This window comes from Camelus ferus, chromosome 8, assembly GCF_009834535.1.
Source record: "Camelus ferus isolate YT-003-E chromosome 8, BCGSAC_Cfer_1.0, whole genome shotgun sequence".
Classification (NCBI taxonomy): Eukaryota; Metazoa; Chordata; class Mammalia; order Artiodactyla; family Camelidae; genus Camelus; species Camelus ferus.
In genome coordinates this window covers 60,745,658-60,767,574 of record NC_045703.1, presented here as the reverse complement: position 1 = coordinate 60,767,574, position 21,917 = coordinate 60,745,658, and the positions used below count along the sequence as shown (strand labels likewise).

Here is a 21,917-nt window from a genome sequence, read left to right as displayed (position 1 = left end):
ATAACCCCCTACCTCCCGCCCTGGGTCATGCATTTGATTCTTTACTATGTAAATTTTAACTGGGATGTTTTCAGTAGATTTTTCTGCATTGTTTCCCACCAATTCAGGGCTGCTTCTGTCTTAGAGATGTCCGCTCGCTGACCTTGGCATGCTTTGCCCTTCACTTAAATCCTAATGTCCTTCTCCAAGTCTCTACTCTCCCTCCCTACGATACATGAAGGATTTGAGTCTGGAACCAAGCAAAGCCAAAATCCATTGGAAACATCGACTTCCTCATAAATGAAACTGATGACTCCCCGGTGCATTATGTAACCCGCTCAGGAAGAGCCCTTCCTTCTCACCTCATGGCCGATCTAGACGCGTGCCCGCAGGACAGAGAGTGCAGCAGCCTCCAGCCTGAGAGTGTAAAATGCAGGGTCAGGTACCCTTGAGAAACTGCTCTGGGAAATGCCAATCTCCATGTGCTTTGGCAAGAATACGTACCCTCTCTATTGAGTTTTCAGGAATAACATTTATTGAACAAAATGGTAAGAGAAGGGCCTTCATACTTAAGGAAGGACCCGATAGCTTTCATGACATTTTCATCAGTCAGTAGTTGTCATTTCTCATAAAAAAGAAGAACATTCTCAAATTTCATATTCTGCTTTGATAAAACCCCCAATCGATATCCAGTTTAGAACTATAGAGGCGTAGAGCCAACAGGGACCAGAAGCAAAGGGACTTGCTCTGTGGCAGAGGCGAGACTTTAACTCCAAATGTCCCAAGGCCTCATTCAGGGAAAATCCAAAACCAAAACCCCAAAACCCCCCAAAGCCCAACACTTGGTCTACACCTGCAAATAACCCTCTAAACAACTCACTTGGCCAGGCCACACCCAGCCATGCAGGCACGGACAAGAGTCCTTGGAAAAGAGGGTACCGTGGCTTTGCTGCAGACATGGGGGGGGGGGTGTGAGCCAGGCTCTCCATTCTTGGGGGGGAAGAAAGAACTTAAGCAGGCTTACTTTACAATAAAGCTTAAGAATTAGATTGACAGAGTCAGGATGGTGGAAAATATACACAGAATAAACACCAAGATCCCGCTAGAAAGCAGGTGAGTGGTCCAGGCATCCTACAGTCATTGGAGCTGAGCTGTTTATTAGTTCTAGAGCTTCTTGACAACCAAAGCAAAAGGGGAAAAGACTCAGGCCTAGGACGTGCCTTGAAATGGTATTTTCATCCCCCAGGGAAAACAGCACAGAAAACAAAGTAAACCCCCAAACATTACTGTCACTTGAAGACTGGCAGAGATTCAGTCAACAACTAGAACCTACAGTGTGCCAAGTGCTGGGCCTGGCATTTGGGACGCAGAGACTAATGGGAAGTGATCCTGACCCTCGTAGGACCGATCACTTTCTGGGGAAACAGACAAGCACATGGGTGTCATGACTGGGAGCCGGAAGCGCTGTAAACGGAGAAGCCCGGGTGCGAGGGGAGCGCACAGCACCCGCTGAGCCCGGAGCACCTCTTCTGTGCGCTTTCCAGAGGGGACCCCAGGTAAGGGGACAGGGTCCAGCAGTGGCATGCTGGTAAAGCTGTTCTTCAGAGAACTAGTGTCCCTCAAAAGAAGAACTGCTCCAGGGGAACAGACTGCAGAGTCTTCAGACAATCCTCCAGAAGTACCGCAACCCCAGCAGACCTTTGGTAAGAAGTCGGGCAGCTGACGGTTCAGGGTCGTCACCACCAGGGAGGGCAGGGATGGGACCTCTTCTGCCATGCTGCCTGAGCGGGTTCCTATGTCTAGTAGACCAGTCGTTTGGCTGGTAGGGTTGATAATATTTTTATGAAATTAGGGAACCAAATCAAGTATCTCACCTAAAGAGATGACCAACCCATCTCAAAGAGAGAGAGAGAGGCCAGCGGAAAACAATTCTGGACTTGCTTCAAGCACATTAACTAATGAGTGACAGAAACACCAAGATCCACACCCAAAGAAGTGGGTGGCATTATTCTGGCTTAGCAGATACCCAAAGCAAGAATTCCAACCAGAAAAGCCATAGAAAAATCTTGGCACAATGAAAAACTTACTTTTTCAGCCACATAGCTTTCTGCTAACCAACCAAAAAATTAGTTAGAATGCTTATCCTAAGATAGGACAACTGGAAAAGCTATAATGGAAATGACGGCTATCAAGCAATCAGGTTTTGGATCCCATCTGCTCAGATAAATGGGGTTAGTTTTGGAGCAGACTATCTGAAGCCACTCTTTCTAATTAGATGGCTGCCAGAATCAAGGGTCACTTTCAGTAGCACACAGGATGCGAACATAAGGCCATCAAGAGGAGGACGGTGTAATATTTCTGAGGAAGCAAGCTGGGGTTGAATCCTGGTTCTACTACTCACTGACTCCATGATCAGGGCAATGCACTTAACCTCTCTGCGCCTTGGTTCCCTCTGTGTAAGCACGGGCAGTGGTGGTACCTACCTGAAAGGGATGCGGTGAGCATTAAGTGAGTTAATATCTATGAATTGTGCAGAACGCTGCCTGGCCCTAATGTTAGCACCCATCCTAGTTTTAATTTTTATCATTATAATTTAAGTAAACATCCCTTTGTTTCTACTGGCTTTTCCTATGCATTTTTATATTGTTGAAATTATGCTCTATGAATCTCATTTATTTCCCCACTAAACAAGCCAGGTATTTCTCCAAGTCATTACACATAAACATAAAACCACTGTATATATTTAGGGAGAATCATTCTGGTCCTGAAACTATCCAGACATTAGTATCTTTAACACTCCATTCAATGAAGCCTTTTTGCATCACATATTACACGTAGGGGAAAAGAACAGACTATCTGGGGACTAGAAATATGTCAGCTCACATGCTCAATAGAGAAGATACAGAAGAAACAAAATTACAATAGGAGATCTGTGAAAACGTACTGAACTATCTATTGTAGGTAGAGTTCGTGCGTGTGTGTATGCATATGTTTAAAGTAATGATATGCAGAGAGCAGTGTCTCTATGTTGATAACACAGGAAGGAGGACAGGATGCCAGGGAAAGATGCAGAGTTGCCTGGTGCACTTGAGATGAACCGGACGCTCCATCACTGTCCTCATCTTCTACGTGTGATCACAAAGAAGTACTAGAGAAGGATTTATGGACATTCTTTTTTTTTTTTTTTTTTTTAAATGCTGCAGAGATTCCCCATTATGGTTTCCATGTACCATTAACTATTTACTGTCCAAACACAAGAAGAATCTGCCTGAAGCTCTAATCCATACACTTAATATTCTTCTTCTTCCTGAAACTTCTGTTCTTTTTCCAGTGATGTGATTGCAGCAATCATTCTTTTCTGTAACACATTCTACTCCAAAGAAAGATAGCAGGTTCCAATTTATGCCCTAAACGAAAACTAAAAGCGCTTCGAAGAAGCCAAACAGATCTCCTCCTGGAAGCCCACTGTTAGGTGGGGTCTGTCTTCTCTCTCCCTGCCCAGACTTCTCCATCTCCAAAATGGAACACGCTCCCTTCTTTGTGACAAATGGATCAAAATTAAAACAACAACCTCCAGCTGTCCAAACAGCTTCAAGAAAAAAGGTCAGTTGTGATTATTATAAACAGTAAAGAACTTACAGCTACCTACGCAATGATTTTTACCCCCCGTGAAAAGTATTTTTTAAGTAAATGGTTTTTAGAAGGCATCAAGGATGACAAATGAGCAATTTACTAAATTCATTCTTTTATAAACTCGGGAGGGAATGCCAACCACATCATGAACCTGGGAGCCAGACTGACCACCCTCATCTTGAAGAACCACCCTTTTGCAGAGAAGTCTTTGTTATCATTCTTTTCAGGCCAAAACTGAAAACCGTCTCAATAGGAGTAGTAACTTGGGATTTACACTTCAGAGAGAACTCTTCACAGATCATTGTGATTTTATATCTTTGATGACAAGTTAACTCTTTGCCACTTGGAAGCAGCCTCAAACTCACCATAAAAAAGAGAGAGCAAAGATAATGGAAACCCAGGTTACTGGTCCCAGTGGATTTATAATCATTGTGATGGAGCAGCAAACATGCCGAAAATAGAGAATTCTAATGGACTGGAAATATTTGTGTAAGGCAGACAAATAATGCGTCTCCTTTGTAGGACAATTCTCTTTATTTGTGTAATGTAGCTTGAAACAACTTTAAAAGCTTCTGACCTGTAGCAAATCACAGTCCATTCAGAAACCAAACAATTGAGGCTTAAATGACTAAATGGACACAGAAATAATATTTCACTGCAGGCGACCGCGTGGGGTGCAGCAACAACTCATTTGTCCCCTGAGACAGCCCAGAGCTGCCCGTTTTGACACTGCTGGCTTTCCTGGTTACCTAGTAAAAGAGCCACCCCGGAACAGGGCTCCCCAGCCTGGGCGAGGGAAATGCTGGAAGTTTTGCTTTTCTGCCTGAAAGGCAGTGAAGAATGACCTGGAGACCTTGCACCTTGGGCACGTGGGCGGTGGCCCTGCACATCCGCGGGGACAACTATCCACACATACTGCTAGAAGGGAACTGGAGTGGTGCCCTGATCCCTGATGGCTTCAGGGTCAAGTTCAACTCCTAACTAATGTCTAAGGCCCTCTGTGGTCAGGCGCCTTGCCCACTGCTGTCTGGAAGGCTTCCCCTCTAAAAGTCGCCCGCCCTTTATCAGGATACCCAAGAGCACTTCCGGGCAGGTCCTTGGCACTGCTGCCCTTTCCCCCAGGAGAAGCGAGCACGCCCTCCTCTGTCCCTTCACACGCCGGCACCTTCAGCACTTTGCATCTGCTAGTCTGTCAGGGCAGGGGTTGGGTCTTTCCTGTCTCAGTGACCTCGGTGCACAGTGCATGTTAGACAGGCAAAGGTGCTTTGAATTGGAAGGGAACTGAGAGACTGCGTGGCACTCCAGTGTGAAAAACTCCCCAAGTTTTTGCGCTGGTCTCTCTCCTAAACTCCAGAGCTAATTTCTAACTGTCTGAGGGACGACTGGACAGGGAAGTCCAGTAGGCACCTCAGTAACACAGTGCTCGCCAAGTCAATCACCTCCACTGAAACATCAGTCTTTGTTCTTTCTGGGTTCTGCGTTCCAAGTCCTCAGGAATAACCTTGGACCACTTTCTCATGTTCTTCTGCAACTCCTACTGGTCTCTCAGCGACACACACCTTCCTCTCCATTTCTACCGCTACTGCCCCCATCCTGGGCCCAAGACATTCACTTAAGGTCTCCCGACCACAGTCTCTCCCTCCTTCAGGAGATCAGTGCCACGTGGTCCTCCACCCAAAAAACCTCAAAAGCCCTAGTGTGCCCCAGTATGTCATTCAAGGCCCCGGTCTCCATAACCAACCTTCCCAGCCTACCCAGAGACCCACTGTGGTCTCTGTTTTCTTTGAAGTTTTATTGCATTTATCATTTACGCCTTCCCGGGGTAAGCAAACTGCAAAAACCATTTGCTTTAACTTCCCGGTGTTGATGCCTTATTCATCCAAACAATCCTGCTGCCCGCTAAAGGGGACACCACCTTCTATGCTTTGAGATGTGTCTCAGTGCTCAGCACACAGCACCAGGAATACACATGGATGGACCCATCGAAAAGAGGATATCTAGATATTTAAAATCTGAGTTATTCCTAGGTGAAGATCTCATAAGCTTTAATATTCATGGAACCACCTGAACTCACCTTTGCCACTTATTATTAACTAGGTTCAGGGGGCTGGTGCAAGGAGTAGCGGATGAATTAACCTATATAAAGGACTGGGAAGAGTGGTCTGCAGTAAGAATAGTATAATAGTACAATAATAGCTATTATTACAAAATGTGACAAGCAGTTTTCACACAAATGGCCAGACTCCCAAGCGATGCAGCTTGGTGGGATACTGGATCTATCAGTCCATATCTAAGCACATTAAGAAAAAAATACCTGGTTTTATCACCTTGCAGGTCAGTAACTGGTTTGCAAGAAAGGCTATGGCACCGACCGTGAAAGGCTGGAGTTGGGAGAAGATAAGACAGGTGGGCATTCGAGCCTGTCCTCTTAGCTTCTTACAGGACGTGCTTTTCCAGGCTGGGACTGGAGTGGGGATTCTCGTACTGTGCGGTCACCCCGGCAGAGGGCCCGTAAGGATGCCGGTACCCTGGATGCAGCTGGCCGGCCCCCCCACTGGGTTGGCTCAGCAGTTCTGTTCTGCTCCCATCTGCGGACAGGTCCAGAGAACTGAAGGCCAGGTCCCTTCCCAGGGGAGGCCTGGATTAGCAGGAGACACTGGGCAAGGCAACTTGGTAGAGGGATAGGACCCCCACAGGAAGTAAATCTTGGCTGGGTGGCGCTGGCAGCCCAGAGGCCGGGGTGGGCTTGGGTGAGACGTGCAGTGCGTGGAGGCGAGTAGACGTCACAATGTCAGGCCTGGGGGAAGGTTTTGGAGGTTGAGTAAATGAGTCTTCAGAGGAGAAACACAAAACTGCGAACTGGGTGATGGATTTTGGAAGGTGCAAGGCAGGTAACTTTCGTGGGTCCTACCCTCCCAAGAGCCAATTCCTGGGGTTGGGCTGAGTCTGAAATAGGAGATGGACATCCACGATGGATTCAGCCACCTGGATTCACTCCTCCTCAGCAGACTCTGGTACCTTTATCAGGAATGGCCTGGGGCATACTTAATGCAGGTGCCCCAGGAAATCCTTGCAAAGGGGTGGCAATGTGACTATGAAAAGGAATTCGGGGTCTTCCAGGGACTTCATGAATAGCCACATCTAATCACTTAACCCAACATACATTATTTCTCTGACACCTACTTGTTCCCTGATTTAATTAGAACTGGCTACATTCACTGGTATGAAATGTTTTGAATTTTCAATGACACCCAGAAAAGAGGACTAACTTTCTCAAAAAGCAGCATATCACAGACATTTTACAGGGACGAATAATATGTTCATTATTTAAACATTTAATCTGGTGTCCATGGATGGATAATTCAATGAACATATACAGTTGAGCCTGTAAACTGCCATGGGTTCCAGATATTATCAATCATATTCGCCCCGCAAATTACAATCCCGGTGTGAAAGGGCCACATTCTCCTTCTAAGTCGAGCCTGTCTTTCTATTCTTTCATCCCACCAAATCCTCAAACTGATTCTGAGGGTGGCCTGGCTATTTCATTTGAAAGCTGGTCTTTTGGTTTGTATTCATTTTATTTCTCTTGCTTAAACTGCTTAGTTGCTTCTAACTATGGATGCCTCTTAGACAAGGCTAGGGTAACAAAATATAATGAATGCAACACAGAGGCACAGAACAAAGAGAACTGCCCCAAGGACTACATACTTTGATGGGTGTCCTTCTGAACTGTGTGTATCCTGATTGTCAGTTTTATGCTCTGAATCCAAATTACTACGTGTCGGGGAAAACAAGTAGGCTACAGATGGAAGTGGAAGAGGAATGGGCCAGTATTCCATCAATGCCTAAGAAAACGAGAGATCAATATGCTGACGACAGGGGTGGAAACCTAAAGCATCACACGCACCCTTTTCTAGGTTCATAGAAAGTAAGACAGAGCCTACACACAGGGAGTAACAGCAGTGGGTTCAAAATTTAACTCAATTTAAAAAATTAACTCAATAATAGAAATATCTGGCTGGTATCACTCAGCATGTCTCCCTGCCTGAGGCTGATTTCATTTTAAGCAATTTTATATTTATGCTAAAAATAAATTAGCATCAGACTAAGGGAGAAAAAATCCTTGAACCAAACGGACAGGACCTAGATAACCTTATGCGGTAGAGAGGCACATATCATTTCCATGAGTCACAAAGCTTCCTCTGTCTCAAGAATCTGATAAAGGGTTTCTGGAAATCAAGAACGCTGCTGGTCATCTTCCTCTCCCTGAAACACGCCATACTGACAAGTTCTCTCCTGAGGGACAGACGCATGTGTGCCTTTCCTCTGGACACTGGGAAGGAAGTGTGGTCACAAAGCAATTGGGCAACTTGCTGCAGGGACGTCAGGATAAGAGGAAGTGAGGGATGCTTGGGCCAGAGGAAGGGCATGTTTGGGAGAAAGCAGGAAATTCTGATGTAGGGATAAGGAAGAGCAGTGGGAAAGGGACCCAAGGTGGGCGGAGAAGAGGAAATCAACCAGATCACGTCCCCAGGAATGGAGTGAAAGGACACAGGGACACAAAAAAAGTGAGGCCAGGTTGGAGGTGGGGGAGGCAGCGTGTGAGGCAAGTCTGGATTACTTCAAACTAATCAGAGAGATTTCGGGTGTCGGGTTAATCGGGGCCAAGGAGCACAGGAGTGAGGAAGGTCACTTGTAGAGACTTAAAAAAAAAAAAGCTGAGAGTTTATTTGTGGGGGTGGTAGTAGGAAGGCAGGGAGAGTGGAGAGCGAGGGAAGGGAGAGAGGAGAAGTGGGTGATTTTGTACGAACGCCTGACACTGAGCTTCTGACGGATGTTCTGCGTGATCTCACATGATGGGGAGCTCTCGGCAGCCCCACTGCTTACCCATCTCATGTAAAGGCAGCTTGAGGCGTGAATGTTTAATTTTTTCACTGTATACCTGGCCATAAATCTCTGGAAATGGGAGGAGGGGTGCACTGGACTGAAACCTACAAGGTCTGAAGTAATTCACCTTCACACCTGACCAAGTGAACCAAGTTTATAAGCCTGTATCCCTGAGTAGGGTCAGGACGCTGAGAAGAAAACATCTCCCCACTGAGCTGGAGAATAACTTCATCGCTGACCTGAATCAGATCCAGTGGAAACGAAACATTCAGTGCATACTTTTACAGGAGAGGGAGTACAGCGGAAAACAAAGTGAGCTTAACTGAAATGTGAGAAAGAAGGCGGCAGTGACTTGCTGGGTGGGGCCCCAGCCTGCTTTCTCACCGTCCCTCTTCCCCCAGACCAGTAACTCTCCACCCAGCATTAGCGGTGGATGACATCACTGACTTCCCAAATATGCTCCAGCAGTTTCCTGCTTTCCAGAGTCAAGCTGAGCGAGGCCATCAGTGGTGCACCTGGGTAGAGACGCAGCTGGGTCAGGTCACAGAGTGGAAATGAGGCCACACCATGGTCTGCTTGCTGATTTTTCAGTCCCTTTGCCTTGGATAAACTTCCATGCAATGATGGGTTCAGCCCAGATCAATCACCACAGGGAATAAAAGACCACATGTACACATATGTGGTGACCAGGATCACACCTTCTGCTCCAGAAAGAGCACAGGGACCCAACTGAAGGGTGCAGGATGGGAGCGGGGAACTGCCCAGCGAGAACCACTGCCCTGGATGGACCCAGGAGCCCTGATCTGCTGCATCTTACAGCTCCAGCCCAGATGCTTTTCTCTCCTCATCAGTGGGTGAGGCCAAGCACTAGGAGTCTCTCTACAGTTTCAAGTAGCCACTCTGTTCCCCCAGAAACGGTCCAGCCGGCACCGAACACCATATAAACGCCATGGGAAGTCTTAACCCCTTCTGGGGAAACTGCAGGATGGCTTACGCCCAAGATTCTAGCCCAGATTCTCATCAATAGCCATGATGTCCTAATCTTGTGTCCTATGTTTGTCAATAAAGAAGACTTCATATTCAAGAAGACTTCCAAGTTCTTCAAAACTGCCTCAATGTGACACCAAGGGAAGCCAGTCCGATACAGCAAAAGCTAGCTTTAAACGGGCTTCTACTAGGAATTCACACTTGGCTGGACACCTCTCCAAGCCAACAGTTTTGACGATGCCTCTCTGTGTAAGGAAGCCCCGCAAGAAGAAAGGAAGTACTCACCCTCTCTCCACCCTGTGGCAAGAAAAGCAAGCAAAATAACATGGAAAAAACTGTCCTGCGTTTCCTTAGCAGAATTTGGGAGCTTGGCAAACATTAGACAGAACTCGACCAACCACACTCAGGAGTGCATTTCTTCTAGGAACATTCCAGCTCTTTTGTCGTTTCTTTGGGATCCCAGTTTTCAGGTGTTAAAACGCTACAAGACAGCCAGGAAGGGCAAGATGATTCTACCCGCCGAATTCCACCTGCTATACCTGTGTTCAGACTCCCTCACAACTAACCGGCGCCACCTGAACATCTTCCCAAAGAACTTTCAGTTTATCATTTCTCTGTGTATTGTATTTTCATGTTATGAAAGTGACAGATGCTTGATACAGTCATTTGAAATAAGCAGAGAAGTAAAAAAACAAAGCTCTTCATAACATAGCACAGCCCGATGTTAAATTAACATTTTGGTGTCTTTTCTAAATGGAATGTAATTTACTACCCCAATAACATAATTTCATCAACTTTGCTTACATATTAATGTTTTTATGTCATGAAATGTACGTCAAATGATTAAACAGCCCTTGTAAATTATAAAAACCGGAGGATAATATCAAAACAATGGGACCACCAGACAAAGACCACCTAGTAAATTTGGGGGTAGGGGGCATGAGATTGTTTTGGAGAAGTTTTATAAGCTCCTGGGTTTATTGAACAGTATAAACCATAAGCTTCTGAAAGAATTTTTGGAAACGACGTAAGAGAGTAGTCTGTAGCATACAGGATTGGAGAATCTTAAAAACAATCTGCTCTTTGTGAACTGCTTCCCACAAGCAGATGTACTAAGTGGCAGACGCACTATCGGTGACGGGTTGGTCGACACACACACTATTTTGTAGCTTTCAATAAGATGCTGGGAGGAACACGTAAGTTTAACATCACTAAAGAAAGTGAAGAACACACACGGGGCTTAGTAGGAATGGAGACATATTAGAAGGGAAAATTCCTGACAGCAGGATGGGAAACACTGCCAGAGCATGGGAGAATGTTAGCGAAGGTCTTCGATGCCCATCCGCTGAGTAACCTGCGTACAACCGCGTGCGTCTATAAAAAAGGCATGAGGAGGTAAAATGTACCAAGTGAAGCGTCTACACCAACTGGGGATCTCTAATTGCTGATCAACTCCAGTGAAAGTAGTAACTAAATAAAACATGATGAAACCATTAAGTGGTAGAAACCTTGGCCTACAAGGGAGGATGGAGGGTGAAGGTAAGTATTCAGAAAGCTAAATCTGGGGGGGGCAAAACCCCCGAACTCTCCAGCACTTCACCGAGTAACCTCCCAAAGTCAGCAAAGCTGGAGATGTTTACCGTTTGAGGAGGGACAAGCTGGTGTTGAGATTCTCCATTTTCACACCTATTAGGTAGCTACGGGATGTGCCTCCCCTGAGGACACACCATGAGGGATTTCTTCTGATATAAGCCCACATGCACTTGTATGGTTTCATCTGCTGGAAAGGACAGGATATTGTCCACCTGTGTGGTTTACAACACCTCACACACCACAGGTGTAAATAAATGAGTGAATGAATGAACAATGCAGAAAGACTGAGGAGCTTTCTGATTTGGAGGTCTCAGCTTAGGCTTTTTTTCTGGCGTGGAGAGATGCAAGTGTATATTTCAAAGGCACTCGAATAAGCACGTGTTGAGTGATTACAAGTAAGGGTGATTCATGATGCTAGAATTTTCCCACCTGCAGGAGCCAGTCCCCCCGCAGTGTCCCCATGCCCCTTTCCCGCAGTCATCTCAGCAGGAAATTGCTACTCTAGGTCTCCCACACGGATGATGAATGTTAGAAGCATTCTGGCAGACCGTGGCAGGGCCCAGAACGGGGTCAAGTAAAAGTAAATACCAGCCCTTATTAGGGGATCCTGGCCGCCGGCGGTGCGTTTGCCCCAGACACCGGAGGCTTCCTGCTCTGTCACAGAAAGCCACCACCTCCACGTGACGTTTCCTGACCTCCAGGAACGTCTTTAGTCAGGCACCACTTCCTTCCTCGCTCCTGAATGTTTCAGAGGATTTCACCGCGCGGCCCTGACGCTCACCGCCTACCCTGGTGTGGAGGCAGCGGGACCTCCTCGGGGAGCCCAGCCAACCTGAGGCTGCCTCTTCATTTTCCAACTGGTCATAGGTCAAAGAGGACCAGAGGGACAGACAGGGACTAGGGGTCACACACACATGAGCAGTGGCCGTCAGCACTGTGACTTTCCAGAACTGGCCTTACAAGGCTGTGGGTGTGGTGCTGTTAGCTGGCGCAGGAGGAGAGCCCCAGCATCTATTTGTTTAGTGACCCCAAAGATTTTTATTTTAAGTTATACTTTATATTTAAGGACTATTCAATGCTCAGAGACTAGTGAAGGTATCATTTATCGGTTCACAGTTTTAACACCAAACCACCTTCTTGGTGAATTCCCTTCTACTGGCTGTAAGCTGCCTGAAGGGGAGAGAGCTGCTTTATCTGGGGCTCCCCCACAGCACGGAGCACAGGGCCATATGCACACGGCCGGAATGAATGAACGAATCTGTTGGATTTTCCAATCCGTACAGGACAAGACGGGACAGATGATGAACTAGGCTAATTTTGCTCGCAGTTACGCCTGCCATTTCGTGCTAGTTGGGACCCTCATGGCCCCGCCACTCCGGTCTCTCTGGGCCTACACTACCTGGCTGTGCTCTGGCCCCTCAGCAAAGGCCTTCAGTGACTGGGGGCCGGCCATCACTGAGGTCATTCTAAAGAATAGAATGCAAGCTCTCCTCATGTTTTTGTTAAATTATACTCAATAGAAGTCACCCTTTTAAAAGGTGTAGGTCTCTTGAGTTCTGACAAATGTGTACAGTTATACACCACCACAATCAAAATATAGAGTATTTCCATCACTCCCAAGTTCCCTGGTGCCCCTTCGCAGTGTCCCCTCCCCTCTCCTCCTAGACCACTGATCTGATTTTTTTTTTTTTTTTTTACTTTCAGTTGTGCTTTTCCAAAATACCATTCAGAACCTGTTTTATTTGAACCTTTCATGTTCAATCAGGGCTGTTGCTAACCCTCCCCCAACTGGAAACTCCACCTCCAGCTCCTGTGGTTACTCCCCTGTCTCCCCACGCCTCAGACGATTCTGCCCAGACTCCTCAGGGGGGCCTCTTACCCAGTCGGCTCCGTAAATGTTTTCCGAGTAGCATCCTTTATCTCTTCTCACTTCTCATCCCTCTTCCCTGCACCTGCCTTCATGTGTGTTCTTAAAACTCTCACCACCTTCTTTCTGCCTGTTCCATTCCCATGTGTTGTGTCTGTATTTCTAGTGGATTCCCAGACCATTTTATAGAGTCTATTAGCTCTTCCAGCTCTCTCCGTCCACGCCAGACGCATTTCTGGCCCTGCCAATCTGCCTTCCTGACTGCGTTCCTTCCACGACTGACAGCCTCGCCAGCCACAGTCAAGCTAGAAGAGCCCCATCCCCTAAGCCCCACGCACAGGTGGCTGCCTTTAAAACGTCTCCAACTCGCCTCCACTCTCCACCTTCACTTCTGCGGCTGCAGTGCCGACCTTGATGATCGCTGGCCGCAGCCGGTGTCCCCTCCGGGTCTGTTTTCTTGCCTCTAAACATTCTCCACATTGCTACCAGAGCTATTTTTCTAAAATACAAATCAGACTTTTTTCTTTGCCTTCTTATAAGAATAAAAGCCAAGCAGAAAACCCACTTTACTGTAACTCCCCAGCATACACGGAATAAAACCCAAGGTCCTTAAGATGGCAGCTGTGATCCTTAATGGCTTGGCCCAATGTTGCTACTAACCCCACTGCTCAACCTCCCGACTCCCGTCCAACTCCAGCCACCGCAGACCACCTCGGGGAGGGAACCATGGACCTCTGTGTCTTTGAGTCAAATTTCACTATTTCCCTGGGTCAGAGGTTGAGCCCTTTATGAAGTATTCTTGATTCTCCTTTGCTTCCACACACACTCTGCTCCTAACAGAAAGAGTTGTTGCCTCCTCTGCGCCCTGAGGGCATTCAAAATGCTAACACCAACACTGTACTTTCTACCTGCTTCTCTGCAGTTCAAATCAATGCTTCTCACTTACTCCTCTTCGTGTCTCCATGCCTCACACGCAGAAAGAATTCAAAAAATGCTTATTAAAGACACTTTGCCCAATATCAGACGAAATGCGTACCAATGCACATTTTTTTGCGTTTTGCCTGTGACTGCTTGTTTGCGTAACAATAGAGCCACACTGCTTATTAAAATAACTGTTGTTTCCTGTTTGGACTTGGATCAGTTTTGTGACAATAATGACAAGGATGATGCTAATCCAAGAGCATCCACTGAGGAGAGGACAAATTTCAGTCACTGATGGTTACCAAGGGAAGGCCATCGTATCACTGTGCAGCTGTAATGAAGCACTTTATGTATTAGGCCCGTCAGCGTGGGTTTTAAGTACTTCGATAAACTCTCACTTCTTTGCTACCTTCCCTCCGGCCAAAGAGAACCTATAATAACCATCCTATGGCAACAATGTCCCTTCGCAACTGTGTCAGAAAATGAGGGCTCCTGTGATCCGTTCATTTTCTAAGCCAGAGCTTCCCCCACGGATGTGCCGACAAAGAGGTGGAGGGTGAAAGACTGACCTCCCCAGCCCTGGGGTCGGGGGCTGCTCCAGGCTCTGGGACATGAGCGGTGGTCTCCATTTACCCCACCGCAGTGAAGTCTTATTCTGAGTGCAGTGATGTGACGGCGGGGGCGCCCTCTACGAAGCCATCCCGCCATTTCCAACAGTGGGCTGGCTCCTCCCAGGCTACTCCCTTCTGTGTTCTGAGGGGAATCAGTTTCATGACTCAAAGAATCCTGAGCACGTGATCTAAAGAAAAGAAAAACCCAAAGCACCACCACAGCAGGTGTGTTTTTTATGGTGGAAGAGAGTATTTAGGGAAACAGCAAATACTGTTAATTACTTCCCAATACCTGATTTGCAAGGTGTTCGCGGAGTATAAGGATTTTCGGCATCACGACAACACCGACTGCGGAAGGTTTTTGGAGAATGTTACACACTCACCGTTCCAACCAGTGGGTAAATGAAGCCAGCGCCTATGCTGGCCCGGACATCACTGATGGGTAAAATGAAATCCTTGGGGACGCCTTTCTTGTCAGGTTCGTGAGACAGGGAAAGGTGTGTCTTTGCCATGCAGATGGGCAGATTTCCAAAACCCTGGAAGAAAGGGAAGCAGAGGTGCTCCTTGAGAGTCACTGTTAGTCTCCCGTTCCTGTTTCACTTGCCCTCCACATGCTCCCCCGGGCGCACACCCTGCTGGCGCTTGTTCCGACTGTTCTCTGAGCAAGAAGATGGGACAAAACTCATGTGCTGTGGCCGTCACCTGGCACGCTGAGGGTGTCTATGATTTATCTTGGAAAACTCCTGTTACAGAAAGGTGGCATTGTGTGTGTGTTTGAACGAAAGGTGCTTATTTGCAGGCAGAGCAGCAGCAGCACCAGCAGCAGCAGCTTTCCAGGGATATTCATTTCCGGGGCTCAGAAAGGTAATCTGGAGAAAGGCTTTCAGTCCCGTCATTCATTCCTTCTTGGAGGCTGTCAGGAAGCACAGGGCCTCTTTGTGTTGGTTTATGAATCATGGCTATTTGACCTGCGATTACATTATATGAACTAAGATGAGGTCACTACTCAAGCGTCTTATTTTTAAGGACCAAAGGCAATGCCTGACCCAGAGTTCCAAAGGTGAAAGGGCAGGAAGTCACATGTGGGGTCTCACAAAAAGGGCAGTGTCCTCGCAGCCTGGTTGTGATTAAGGGGACACAGTGGCTCCTTAGAGAATCGGCTAATTAATTGCAGCCACGTACTTGACACGTAACTTTTAAGGAACACTCCCTCAGTGGACACACAGATAAAAGGAATACAATCTTTCAGAGGTAATCCACACAGAATTTCTTATGATTCAATCTAAAACTATTCGGAAAATTTCAGAGTACTATTAATGGGCGGGGGGCTGTTCTCATCATAGAATGAAGTAATAATCTTGTATACTGATCAGAAACCTACCACGGGACAATTATAATTGCTCTATAGGAACAGTGCCCAGAATTCTGGGTTTCAGAGGTTCGTGAAATACTGAAATGATTTTTATCAACTGACAGGGGTTTGCCAATTTTAAAGTTTGCCAGTAGGAACATTTTTTTTTAAAACCCAATATGCTGTATCCCATCAGCATACTACTAAACTTTTTAAGACTTAAAAAAGGGAAAGAAGGACCTAATATTTGAATAAATGACAGCATTATCGAAACACGTGAAGAAAAGAAAAAAGACCTCATGACAATGACCCTTTTTTTTTTTTAAAGCTCGTTTCATTGCACACAAGTGAAAATTTCCCTGCAGACCACCACCAGTGTGGACAGCACTGTTTGGGAGTCATTTATGTTTTAGAAGCACAAGCCAAGAGCATTCCAAGCCCTTGGAAAATTCTAAGAAGAAATGAGCTGCTGATTGTCTTACCAAACCTGGGTGAATACTCTGGTTGGCCGGTGCTGGTAGCCTATAACCAAATATTACATATGCTTTAAAACCTTTAAAAAAAGGATTTTTTTTTAATCCTTTAAAAACAGGATTTAGGAGTGGGGGAATTAAAAAAACAATGGATCAGTGATCCTCACACTGAAGCTCTTTCGCCAGCAAGCTCCTGAAGTGCTTTGACTTCGGTCTCATCACAGCACACAGGCGGGGGCATGTGAGGCAAACGGTCCTTTGAGTCAGGGTGTCTGAATGCGCTGCAGCAGAGCCCATTCAGCGTGACCATGACAGGGCCAGACTCAGGCTGCTGAATCACAGCCACCTGCCCAGCAGAAGGTGGTGGAGCCTTCAAGCACTGCAGACAGTCTCAGCACCAAGTCAGTGGAGCACTTGTATTAAAAGAGAACACCAGGCACGCCATTTCTATATGTTGCACTCCTATCTGATTAACCTGGCACTAAAAAGATCGTAAGAGGAAACACTACAGACCACTCAAATCTGACTCCATAGCTGCGCATCCAAGGACACTTTCAATGTTTCTGGCTGAGCAGGCGGGACGAAAGATCACCCAACACAGATAAACATGGGTACCACCCACGTGAGACGCGTTTACAACCATACAAGTCAATGACGTATATGTTTATCTATTCTCACCACAATGTTCTAATTACAGTCAACATTCTACCCAATGACTTTTAATTCAATTTTTGCAGACCACAGAGTAGATTAAGTCAAGTTCAGCTGGTGGGACCTATACCAGCTCTCAAATCAGTGTGAATCATTTCAAAAGTATAACTAGGACTCCCCCCGCTCAAAAGTGTAACGTTTACCTGTTCCGTGTAACGATCTATTTTGGATTGTGCCTCAGGAGAGAGTTTGATATCTTTGGCTCCGTAGACAGCTTGGGCAATGGTTCTTATCTTTTCCACAATTGGAAGCTGGAGAAACACAAATGACAACAAAGTCATTAACTTTATTTAACCTGGTTAAAGAGTCAAGGGAAAGCTTACTGAGGTTTTCTGTAATTGCTTAAAATTCATTACAGATTCCCTCCTCAGCAACTGTGGTATTTGAAGCAGACACTTTTCTCCTTCAGTCATCTTTAATGTACAGAAATTTTCAGATCAGAGATCAGCCAGTGAATATATGAAGACGTAGATGTTCAGCCAGTTCAGAGGCTGCTTATCTAGTTAAATCATTTTTATCTACTGTATCATTTGAAAAAAAAAAACGTAGTTTTATACTATGCTTTTTAATGGTCTTACAAGTCAGAATAAAAGTCTCCCACCTAAACAGGGCTGGTGTTCAAGTGGGCCTTATATGACAGAAAACGTAGCAAAACTAAAGAACAAATATATTTTTTGTGAGCAGGAATGGGTTGAGATTTTAATATAAATGCTGATGTGATCACAGACTTTATTGGAAAACCAGAGGTTGAATCTAGTGTCACTTTAGCAAATTATGAGACACGAAGGAGAATGGGAAAAATTCGAGAAGGCTAGATGTGGACAAATAAGCATATGAGGAGGGGATGGAAAATCTTCCGTAATGTTTGATGGAAAACCTGGATGCAGGTTGCAAGTAAAATACTGAGAGTGGTCTAAAGAAATGAGAATGGCTCTTTAGGAACAGAATGTGCCATAGAAAAGTGCTTCTTAATTCAATCAAAGCATTTGACAAAATTGCCCCTAGTTTTACTGTAAGCAGAAAATACATAGGCATAACGCAGTTGATGGATTTACTGGTCGGTGAACAGCTAGCTGCTGGACCAAGTGCTGATGGAATGGACATCAACCAAGGGGCAGAAGCCTCTTGTGGCCCACCTCAAGGACTCCGCAGGGCAGTGGCAGATGGCACGTTTGGATGGATTACTGTTGCTATATACAGGAAGGAGACCTACCTAACAGGAGAAAATAAAAACTAGCTCCACTCTCCCAATCTGAGAGAACCCAAAACTGCTATAAAATGTGTTTTTCATCCCTACAGTTTTTATTACTGTAGAGTTGCTCTGTGGTCTGGAGCTGAAATATTGGACATCTCGGCAAATAAAAAAGAAATGAAAGTGCAAGTCATTATGATGTTTCACTGAAGGACATAAAAGAAGGTCTGAATCAAAAGGGAGAAATGCTACTTTGTTCACGGATGAGGAGATGCAATGGTGGGTAGAGGTCAGTTCTCTCAAACAATCCATTAGTTCAATCTAGTTCCAATAAAAATCTCGAGTGCTTAGGTAACTTGGCCAACCAATTTTAAAATTCACAGTGACGAGTAATGGCATAAATAGGTCAGATAACTTCAAAAATCAATAAAACCCAAACAACAAAGATAGGGTGTCTTTGAACCGGTATCAATCATACTACAAAACTATGCTAATTAATTCCATGTGGTATTGGCACAGGACTAGATGATTAATCAATGGGAGATAAGAAAGAACACAGAAGGACATCTCAGCAGGTGCTCAACCATATACAGTAGAAAGGGCACAAAACAGAGGAAGGGCTGACTATCCAACTGACTTTTGGCCTGAGAGAAATAGAATTAAATTCCTCCCTCACACTGGGCCAAATAAATCCAATATGGAACAAAGGCAAAACCTTCAAAATGAAAATTCTACATATTGGGAACTCTCTTTATGATCTTGAGGTAGGGAAGGATTTCCTTTTTTAGGGGGCAGGGGAGGATTTATTAAACAAGAAATCAGCAAAATACCCCCTAAAGGAAATGATTTCTAGATTTGCTGACATCTTGTATTAAAAAAAGACATCATACATAAGGATAAAGTATAAGGAACTTTCAAAAGACTGGTTACCAGGATGCATAAAACTCTCCTAAATTAAGAAAATGATAAACATTTAATACTGGGCAAAAGAGTTACTGATAACAAGATGAAAAAATGACCAAATCATTAGTAATCAGAGAAAGGCAAATTACAACGATGAAAAGCCAATTCACAGATTAGATTAGCCAAATGGAAAAGGTGTGAGAATATCACGTGTAGGTGAGGATGTGGGGAAACTGATCCTACCACGTGCTCTTGGTTGAGATGCTAATTGTCTAACCTAACCATGGACGCTTCCTAAGTGATCACTTCTAATATACCCTCCACTCTACCACAAGTCTAACTTTCCTACAATGTCCCTAAGGAAGAAAAACTCAAGATAGACCTCTGCTAAAACTCCCTGAGTGCTCTAAGATCTATCTCAAAGGCCAGCTTCTCCAGGAAGCCTGTACTGACCTTCCCCAAGCACACGTGGGCATTCACTTCTTTGCCCTCTGGATGGTCCTGTAATGCTCTGACCTGGCTCAATGAGGCCTGGCAGTGAGTGGCCACTAGCCGGGCCCACGCTCTCTTGGGTGCACTGATGGACCTCAGATGGTAGCAATGCCAATCCCCAGCAGCCACCAGCACCCACCCCCTGGTACTCTGTGCTTCCCATGCCCCAACTCCAGCCTCACCAGCCCCAGAGATGAGGGCGCTCCCTCACGGGCCATGACATGCACAGCGCTGTCCAACGAGAGCCCAAGAGAAGGCACCATCACCACCCGGTGTGTGTCCTGCAGCCCCACGCTGGATAAATAAAATGTCTCAGCTCACGCAGCTAGAAATTCCCAGACCAAAGTTCTCTTGGGACTCCTGCTATAGTTCTTCCTTTTCACCTATGTGGACTAGTAAATACTTAAAAAGAACATCTCAATTAAAACAACTTTTGGGTTTGATATAAAAACTAAAAACTGCACTGATAAGGTAGTTCTATCACATAAAATCGATTTTGTATTGTGTCAGCAGGCAAGGATTTTCTGCTGTTTTTCTGCTCAATGTTGCAGAGAAGTGTAAATCATTAAAGAAAGAAAAAAGCCAAGTTCAGTCCAATGATCTTGATCTGAACTTGATACTCACTTGTACTGCTTTGTTTTAAACAGTAGTTTCCATAAAGCAAATAAAATGGCAAAATAAATTACGAATGTTTATGCATTAAACATCCCTGGCATTTCCCCTGACTCCATAAATGTTTACTAATTTATCTATCCACCACCTCTTTCGTCCCCATCCCCCGATGTCCGGGACAGCAGCCTGCCCACAGCAGCTACTCCACAAACATCGGCTGAATGAATAACCATCTATGGCAAGTACTTTCAAGATGTCACAGTATACAAAGAACTTTGGGGATGTTTGTCCCCCCCGTCTGATGGTGCAGGGACAATGACACGATAAAGCAGCACAAAATGGAGCGTGTGATAAAAACTCTGCGTAAGTGTTAGTAGCAAACTCGGATGAACGCAGATCGCAGGGGAAGGCCTGGAAATCAGCAAAAGCTGGCCAGACCTAGAAGGGAACTTGAATGGTACCTGAAAAATGTGAAAGATTTTAATAAGTAAGGAAAGGAAAGATTACTTCACACAAGGAGAAAGACACACGACAAGGTGTGAATGATGGCAAACACAAGACTTCTTTGGAAAACAGTGACTATTCTGTTTGTGTTACGCACAACTGTTTAATGTATTCATAAGCTACTTCATAAAGCCTGGCGTCTACACCAGGGTCTTCGATCATTTGGGAACTAAGACTGTTAAATCTTCATCTTGACTGGGAATATGATTCTGAACATATTTTACATTAATTGCCCCATAAACCTCTTAAATGTATAATGTGATGATGGAAATGTTCTACACCCATGTTTCCCAGTCCAGTAGCCACCAGCCTCATGTGGCCAATAAGTAGCTGAAATGGGACTAGTGCAACAGAGGAAATGAATTCGTAACTTTAGTTAATTTACATTTAAATAGCTTCCTGTGACCAGTGGCTACTGCAGTGGGCAGCAGAGCTCCAAAACAGAACCATGACCGGCTGTCTTAATGTCTTTGGTCTCTTGCACAGAGTATGACCACCTGGAACCCTGGCTGAGAGACACCAGAAAGGGAAGCTGGCGGATGTGGAGGCATTCATTCTTCACCACATTCATCTTGCAGATCTGGTGATCCAGGCACACAGAAGCTGAGTTACTTGAAGTTAGACAGCACATTCTTCTTGAATGTGTCTGGGAAAGCACAATCTTTATGTTACATTATTTAAGACCTGCTTTTTCATGGACTAAAATTAATCTACAAATTCCAAAAAAGCAGTGACTTAAATTTAAAAATTATTTTTTTTTTGGTAAGAAGAACGTGGACAAAAATAAAGTGAAATGGAATAAAAGTTTAAAATGGAGCTGAAAGCCACCATGGAGGACGCTACGGAGGTTCCTTAAAGAAAATAAAAGTAGAGTTAACATACGATCCAGCAACCTCACTCCTGGGCAAATATCCAGAGAAAACTCTAACTTGAAAAGATACATGAACCACAATATTCACAACAGCACTATTTACAATAGCCAAGACATGGAAGCAACCTAAATGTCCATGGACAGATGACTGGATAAATAGGTTGTGATATCTATCTATCTATCTATCTATCTATCTATCTATCTATCTATCTATCTATCATCTATCTCAGCCATAGAAAAAAATGAAATAATGCCATTTGCAGTAACATGAGTGAACCTAGAGATTATACTGAGTGAAGTAAGTCAGACAGAAAAAGACAAATACCA

At 45.2% G+C, this 21,917-nt stretch overlaps 1 protein-coding gene across 2 annotated transcripts in view; it reads right to left on the bottom strand.

Annotated features, from left to right (window-relative positions):
- Positions 1-21,917, bottom strand: part of MTHFD1L (methylenetetrahydrofolate dehydrogenase (NADP+ dependent) 1 like) — a 167,372-nt gene that overhangs the window by 33,131 nt on the left and 112,324 nt on the right. For both annotated transcript variants that reach the window (XM_032485168.1, XM_032485170.1), the window contains 2 exons: positions 17,160-17,267; positions 14,865-15,017 (listed from right to left, as the gene is read on the bottom strand). In XM_032485168.1, the coding sequence (XP_032341059.1) occupies positions 14,865-15,017; positions 17,160-17,267 (261 nt within the window). The remainder of the gene's footprint in view (positions 1-14,864; positions 15,018-17,159; positions 17,268-21,917) is intronic.